Consider the following 8,919-nt stretch of genomic DNA (forward strand, 5'->3'; position numbering starts at 1 on the left):
CAAGTTTACGAATGCAGACCGAATATTAAAGTTCATCCAAGTGATCATTTCTGGATCTAAATATTCAAGTCAAAAAGTCATGTCATCCATGTAAGAGACTGAATTCTGTATCTACATTAAAAAGGTTGTTCAACATGAAATTACCATCAGAAAATATCAACCCAAGGAAATTCACAGAAATGGTGAATTACTTCAGTTCTACTAGTTTTGGTCATATTTAAACGTTAACATTAAATAAAGTCAATAATGGTTACATTTCAAAAGAGTTCAGTTACTTATATTTTTAAATAATTATAGCCTTTCTTTGCTTCCATTCATGGCCACAGATGGGAGATCAGATATTATATAAACTTAACTGGAATATCATGCAAGCTTGTAGAACATTAAAGATGTGAATTTTAAAGTGTATTGACAATAATTTCCACGGAGGGAAACGATAAGCAGCATTGCTAATTAATAAGTGTATTATTTAAAAAGAAGTGACACGTTCAGAACGACACGAGAATCCCACTAGTTAATGGAACAATCAAACAAAGAGCACAGTGTTCAACACATGTAATTACAGTGACAGCAGAAACAAAAATCATGTCCGCCGACAGATTGGCATTAGCGAGCCGACAGCAACAGAGAGCAATTAATTATTAATGCTGACAGAACTCATTCCCCATGAAGCAAATGAGAACTAACTTTGCTGGTGTGTTGAACTCTCCGACAGAAGTCTGAAGAGCGTTTCAGTCTTTACTACACTGACGAAGACGATGATGAAAAACAAACAAACACCTGTTTGTCTGGGAAGAACCGACTCACGGAGCAGCGAGTCTGTGAGTCGAGGTTTGAACACCACCATGTGAAGAACATCGTCAGGCATATACATTTGGAGTCTCAAGGGCAAACTGATGATGAGTCATTATTATATAAAGTAAAAAACGAGTGGGCCCAGAATTAATCCTTGTAGAGCTAAAGTGGAGAAGCAAAGGTCAGCTGATTGACGAGTATAATCTTCGACAATTTGAGACTCAATTGAGATGTGTGATTCTATTCATTCTTTTCTACTGGAAGGAATAGATAGTAGATCGATAGTAGAATGATGACAGGGAAACTAATTGATGCTTTTCCGAGATCAAGAAACAACTTTTCTATCGTCTCTTTTTCTTATTCAACTGAGAAGAAGGAACAGGTGCTTGTTTGAGCATTTATTCCATATCTTTGACATCAGACTTCAGATTCCTGGTTGAACTAGTGAATGCTTACTAGCTGCACTGGTCTTTTCACCTTACTAGTTAACTAATTACAAATACTCTTACTAGTTATTATTACTAATCAGCTGTAATACATTTTATTTATTTGATTAGGACAATGCACATTAATTAACATATCAAAGAACATCAATGTAAATATGCCGGAGTTAGCATAATTGCTAAATTTCATCCCTCGTCCTAAGGCAGGTATTATAGAAACATACAGACAACACACCATGACAAAAATAAAAAATAAAAAAATAAAGGGAGAAAGTTGGTGGTTTTAAATAGTTGTATATAGTAAACAGTAATAAAATAAAGAGTAGGTCCAGGTATCATTGGGTAATGTTCTGTACTGATTCAGATTTGAAACCTGGAATTCAATACCGACAACGACATTTTCCGATACCTGAAAAACCCCATAGCTTAATTAGTAGAACTATATGTTACTAGAAATGATTACAGCTAATTTCTCTACTATATGTAAAATTGTTTATGATGTAAACATTCTGTTCTAAAGGTAATTATGTCGACAGTATGTTATTATGAATGACGAGAGGTATTAGCATCAAAAAAGTAAAAAAAAAAGGGGATAAAGGAACTTTCCCTTCTTCCTCCTGAACCACGTCCAGTTCAGGGATTGATCGTGAGCCTTTTCTCAGTAACACTGAGCCTCTAAAAGCAGCACGGTGCACGTTTGCGGCGGGTGTCTACTCACTCTTTGACGTGCTTGCGGCAGGGCACGGAGTTCCTCATGCAGGTGCCGGTCAGGATGTCCACGTTGTCCACGATGACGAAGGGCTTCTCCTCCAGCGTGACGATGGAGAGATGGTTCTCATCGGCATCCTCGTCCCCGTGGGAGTTATACCTCGGCCACACCGGGAACATCAGCGACAGTGTCCCGTTCTCCCAGCGGCCCATCTGTGTGTGTGTGTGTGGGTAAAGACACAGAAAAAAAAATCAGGGATAGCCATCTTAATAACAGTGTTTTGACTTTTAAATAATACCCCTGCGTTTATGCGTTACCTTCTCCCAATTCCTTTCACTATTCAGGACGATGACTACCAGTTTGGGGTTGGCCTGGTAACCATCTGGAGTAAAGGATAAGTCACGGCCATCGTTCCATACGTGCATCATGTGTCTGAAACAAGCAGGAAAGCTGTTATTTGCTTTGGTTTTTTGGCTTTTGTTTGTGCGAATGTGTGCACACGAGCAGATACATTTGGAACAACAAGTTAAGCACTCTGTAATCACTGCGAGAGTATCCTCTTCAAATCAATGCCGTCTTCACCCACTGTGTGTGCATGCATGAGTGTGTGTGTGTGTGTGTGTGTGTGTGTGTGTGAGCATCTCTCTGTGTGTAGGAGTAGGGAGAGTCAAAGGCCACGTATCTCTCCCATCAACATTCAGCATTGATTTCTCCACAGATCCATGCCTGAAAGACACTGATGCAACGAGGCTGCCCTCACTCTCTTACTCACTACAGTCACAAGTATCACAAGTATCACGAGTATCACGAGTATCACGAGTATCCTGCATACGCAGACAGAGCCTGAAACATTTACACACTCGCTGAAGTGAGGCAGTAGAGGAGGAAATGCACCGGTATCACTCCCAGCGATGTGGGATTAGGAATACACTCGCTCCAGTAAAACACATCTCGGAAGGCGAGGATGTTAAGACTTGGGATGATAGTGTGTGTGTGTGTGTGTGTGTGTGTGTGTGTGTGTGTGTGTGTGGGTGTGGGGGGGGGGGGGGGGTTCCTGTCGTAGGAAGTTTACTAAAAAGACCAAATAACGAGCGGGACAGCAGCTGCCACAATCAGACCACACGTTTTCTCAGATGCCTTGTGTTCCCTCTTATTACAAATGGTGATATTCATTTTGACGCTGCGTCAAACATGGTTTCCACGGTTACCATACGACTGAAATATCATCTGACTAATACAGAATGTCTTAAAAGTCAAAGATTTGCAGCTTCACATCTGCTTCACAAGAATTTTTGCATTTGACACAAGAGTTTGCTTTCATATATATCTTTCTGGTCGCGCTCTGCATGACACATATGTTAGTAATGCATCATAAACATACTAATTATGCGTTCGATCTGCTGACATGAATATTATTCATGCTTTAAAATAGTATTCATAACACACATTAGCATATGATGACGTATACAGTCAAACATAATAATACTTCATAACTATCCCTCACTGACTACATGTTAGTGTATGATCATTCCCATACAGTACATTTGAATCTTTTTCCAATGCCTTATAATCACTGTCATAATGAATTATAACATAATTACAACTTAGCTGCTTAGTCATCGTTGATGAAATTCCTGAAGATATAATTCATCACCAGCTGGTTATAAGTTTTTAACTGTTCATTGTTTGCATAAAGTAAAGTAAAATGTCAGTTAGTGACCAGCAATAATGAAGTATTGTGATACTTGACCATAAAAGCCAATATAAAATGCTTTAAAAAGGTGTTATGATTATTAAACTGTTATAAAGCATTATGGAGTGTTTAGTTATAACTATAATATACAGTGCAATAAGCTGGTTTTAATGCATTATAAGTATGTTCCTAATGCAAAGTCTCACTTAACACACCTTTAAAAGATGCACAACAGATTCCCAGCATCATTATTCTCAAACTCGTCTTGTCCTCTCTGAGACACGGAGCCGAGGCCATGAGGGATTCATGCAGAAACCCAAGTATTGCAACAGGAAGTCAAGATGCATGAAGAGAAGGAGAATCTTTTGAGCGCTGTTTGGCGTGCGCCTGCAGGTGAAAACTATGAGAATAGCACTCCAACACTCTGACACACATAGATATGGTTGCTGGAGAGTGGAGAGAGGTCCATTCATCATCTGCTTTTACAAAGACGAGCAAACAGGCCTTTGCTCTCTCTTACACACAGTAAGAGTAAATAACAGATCCTCCCTGCCATGTAGACCCTCTCTCAACACTCAAAATGAAATAGAACACATACCAGACTCCTGCCTTTGTCATTATAGCTTGCTAATCGTGACATGTCGAGACAAATCTGTATTTCTGTCTTTGAATCGTGGTCATGGTGCAGCAGGTGATGCCCTTGTCACAGTGCATCGCCACAGCTGAATACATGCTGTACAGCGGAAACACTGTGACGGTCTATTCCGGGAAACGGCTGTCTCCTCCTGTTTCAACTTGGTTACCATTATTTGGGTAAAAGATTTTGATCGAAACGGACGAGGCTGGTTGGGTTTTTTGAGGCAGATTATACTTAATTTATTCATATTCATATGCACATGTACGTTCATATCATTTTTGCGATCTGTGTGATGTTTACAAATCTTAACGGACAGCTAAATTAAAAAGGGCTTCAGCGATTTCTAAATGACTGTACGCAGAATCATATGCATTAACTTGGAATGTAATGCCGGTTTTAAAAGCAGCAACAAGCGCATTACAGAAAGAAAAAAAAACTCTGCTCTTTCAAATGGCATCTTTTAAATGTGGGTCCGCTTATCGCTACGTGCAGAACATGTTCCTATTATTGGAGTACTTGGGTAGCCATTGCTTGAGCACTCTAAAAGTATGAATAAAGAAGGAAGGGAGGCTCTTCCCAAACTCTGTGTTGTGGCAGGGAGCATCTTTTCAGAAAATAGTGACAGCTTAGGGGTTTGCATGGTGCGTTGCTTCCATCAAATAGAATAACCTTTTGAAATGTATTACCTAGACAAACCTAAAAAAACGGAGACTAAATAAACAGAACTACAATCTGGGATATTAATGCCTGTCAGGCGAGAATGACAGGGAATCCAACGGGGTGGATGATATCTAATAAGTGCCAGATTATGTTGTCTTATTCCTCTCCACCTCACGTTGTTTATACACACTGCGGCAAGATTGCATCTAGACTAATGTATGCAGAATTCTGATCACAGCCTCGCCACTTCCAAATCAGGGAAATCCAACCTGTCAGTCTGTTATCACAAAAAACGGTGTGCAGTTGTTTTTACAAACATGCAAATGAGATCTAATATAATCTAATGAAACAAATGAGGAACCTCAGACAGAAAAGAAAAAGCTCTGAGTTATATTGGATCAGCCTGTCAACAACTGGGTGTAATATATGCTTTGATATACACTGTAATGGGCTAATAGGATGGAGGAATGGGATAATAAAGCCATAATGCTGGAAATCACATCACGGCTCTCATTCTAATGAGGCGAACTCGTAAGTCATCATGGCTGTACAGAGCCTGACCTCCATGTATTCAGTCACTTTTATATCAATTCCTGAATTAATAATCAGATTTTAGCCACTGGATGCCTCAAGATGCAGTCACAATATCACACCAAATCTGCCTGAATGCCACGAACACATTCTGTATGTGAGCTTTCACAGCGTTGGGGATGAATGTGCGTCTATTTGTGCCTCCCCTTTTGTTGAAGGATTCCACTGTTTCGTCATCACAGAGACTTCAGAATGGAGTACATACACACATGCTGGTATGCATATGTGCACACACACACACACACACACACACACACACGTGCACACACCTGGCAACATATACGTGCCACCCACAGAGCCACGTAACAAGAAAAAAGAGATAGAGAACAAAGCTAGTAAAAGCTGCTTTAATCCCGACTTAATGACAGTGAATCCAGTCATGTGAAGTAAGGTGCACACACACACACACACACACACACACACACACACACACACACACACACACACACACACACACACACACACACACACACACACACACACACACACACACACACACACACACACACACACACACACACACACACACACACACACACACACACAGCAGCGTATAGTCTGCTCAGGTTAACACGGGGCGGCAACAACACGGAGGTCTCCCTGAAGTTCAGCTCATTGTCGTGGGCTCATACACGAGCAGCCGTGAACACAACAGCTAATAGTGTTAAATGTCATCAGACATCACAGCGTTTAACGCCGCCGTCATCTCCACTTCCTTCTCCTCTCTCCCTCCTCATTATTACATTCAAAAGCCTTACGTAACACAGCTCCACACTCAGCTCCACAAAAAAACAGCCAGTTATGCAAGCGCCTAGACCTTGATCTCCACACACACACACACACACACACACACACACACACACACACACACACACACACACACACACACACACACACACACACACACACACACACACACACACACACACACACACACACACACACACACACACACACACACACACACACACACCTGCGCAGGGCGCTGGGTGGAAGCTTCCCCGGGCTCCTGTCTGACGCTGTGCTGTAGCAGCTGCTCTGGGCCTCGGGCAGCTCCCCCTTCTCCCGCAGCATGGCGGTGGCTGCGGAGGAGATGATGCCCACCCCGTCCCGCACCCGCGACTCCAGCGGGTACTCCCAGTCGTCGTAGGACACGGAGATCATTCCCAGGGGAAACACCTGAGAGGACCAGAGAAGACGTATGAGGAGTGGCACATAAGGTGTGTAAGATGAAGTTTTAAACGTATATCCCAAAGGCGGATTGATTGGTTCCATGTGCCTCCCTGAAATAATTAATATCTGACTTTAGTAAGCATGAGTCCGCACACTGAGTCGCTCAGGCTCCGCCTACATCTCAAAACTGTCACAATGAAAGAAAAGGATGAGCTCACGAAGTGTGTGAGCAAACATCAGACACACCGGTCTGTCAATCTACCCAACGATGTTTTGTTTTCACTTCTTAATTTGCCACCAAATTTTGAATCAAAACATAAAAAGGGACTTGACAATGATGGACAAGGAGAGGAGGAGAATAAACAGCCTGGAGAGGCTTTTGAGAAAAGGAATCAGCCAAACAGTGGATTTTTAATGCGAGGGGAACATTTGAGCTGATTATAACCTTGAATTATTTATCCACATATTTATATCCTACTTGGATAATAGCTGCCTCGCAGTCCTACATTTTGAGCGTGCATGTGTATGTGATGCTGTCAGACATCCTATTTTAAAGGCTGAGCAAATGTTTTCAGGTAGAGGTAAACAAAGCAGTCGACTAAAAATATCTGATGATGCTTGAAAGACTAGCTCGACATTTTGGGAAAATATGCTTATTTGCTTTCTGGTTAGATGAGATGATTGACACAACTCTGAATATACTCTCTGATAGTAAATATGACGGACAAACGGCTAACGAGGCTCAGTCTGCTTTCCAGCACCTCTAATATGTTGTCTATAAGTTTAGTGTAAAAACACAGAAGGTTATGTGTTGGACTACTTTCAGCTGGTTAACAGGAAACAGTAATAGAAAGGCATCCTTTATTCAGGATGCGTGTTGATGTTGTGAGAGATGACTGGATTTCTTTCATCATTCCTGTATTGATCTTTTTCTTATTAGCTGTAGAGAGATAAAGGAGATGATTCATATGGAGAAAAGGCCTGGAAACACTGACTCGTCCTGTCAAACCACTCAAAAGTGGCCACCTGTTCCTACATATGGGGCCTCACTACCTCAGGGTAAAGTCCGGGTTCCAGTGGTGAGACTGGACACGATCCAAATGTAACCGGCTCCTATCAGGCCCAGCGATCGAGCTTCCTCGAGTATATACCTGTGAAGCAGCAGAGTCAGAGAGTTAATAATGATTCGCTCCAGAAGCTCGACAGGCGTATGACGGAGAGTCGGGACAGCAGAGAGAAAATTAAATACACTCACACGGCCTCATCCTTAGAGCAGTACAGCAGTATAACGGGACTCTGGATCCTCTTGAGGGCAATGTGTGATTTGGAGTTTGGGTCGCCGTCTACAGCGTCTAGTGTCACCACACTCTGCAGGTCCCAGCGCACAAAGCTGTAACAACACACCATTAAATAATCCACGGTGCTTAATCTCGCCAGCTGCCCGAGTCAAGGTTAGCGATGAAGAGCGTGCACATGTGTGGGGGCGGGGGGGAGCGTGTTCATCACCTGTGGTCCACAGTTATCTTCAGTGTGCTGATGAAATCCTGGTACCCGGGGAACTTGGAAGTGACGATAGAAAAAACGTGCCAGTCATATTCCTCCATGATGGAGAGCATGAGCAGAGCCTCCTGCTGCAGAGCAGCGCCGAACTGGAAGAACGTGGACTTCTCATCCTGCAACGACACACAGCACATGTGGAGGAACTGAATTCATCGCAGAAAAGGAAGAAAAAAATAAAATAAGCAAGAGCCGGAGTGAGTAAGCGAGTGCAAATCAGATTCAAAAACCTGCTTGAATTAAAACCATTTTGCAATCAGTGAGTCAGAGAAGCGACTGAGATGAGATAAGAGCATTAGAGGAAGGCAACAAGACTACACTGCAAGAGAGGAACTACTGGCAACAAGAGGGTCCTAATGGTCGGGGATAACGGCCTCATAACTCACAGGTTTGATTCCCATCGACCGCCAGCAGCCAATAAAACAGCCGTACACCGACTCAAATCCTAATTGAGCCAAATAACAGCGCTCTACCCGCTCATTTCCTCTGATGCAGTATTACTGAACTGGCTTTATGTCTGAAATGTAACGCAGACAAAAATCCAAGTCATTAATGCTGAACATCATTTTACTGAGCTACAATAACCACAAATAGGCCATTTCATAGTGCTTTTTATCCGTAGTCAGAGGATGCGCTCTATAAACTGTGGCTCCACATTTTC

The 8,919-nt window shown here is 42.3% G+C and overlaps 1 protein-coding gene across 1 annotated transcript in view; it reads right to left on the reverse strand.

The window, feature by feature from the left end:
• Nucleotides 1-8,919, reverse strand: part of grin2ab (glutamate receptor, ionotropic, N-methyl D-aspartate 2A, b) — an 88,371-nt gene that overhangs the window by 20,535 nt on the left and 58,917 nt on the right. Inside the window, 7 exon segments of the mRNA XM_084005405.1 lie at nucleotides 1,957-2,159; nucleotides 2,265-2,379; nucleotides 6,502-6,707; nucleotides 7,755-7,773; nucleotides 7,775-7,852; nucleotides 7,957-8,091; nucleotides 8,208-8,374. Of these exon segments, the coding sequence (XP_083861531.1) occupies nucleotides 1,957-2,159; nucleotides 2,265-2,379; nucleotides 6,502-6,707; nucleotides 7,755-7,773; nucleotides 7,775-7,852; nucleotides 7,957-8,091; nucleotides 8,208-8,374 (923 nt within the window).

The sequence above is a fragment of the Eutrigla gurnardus genome (genome assembly GCF_963514095.1).
Source record: "Eutrigla gurnardus genome assembly, chromosome: 3".
Taxonomy (NCBI): domain Eukaryota; kingdom Metazoa; phylum Chordata; class Actinopteri; order Perciformes; family Triglidae; genus Eutrigla; species Eutrigla gurnardus.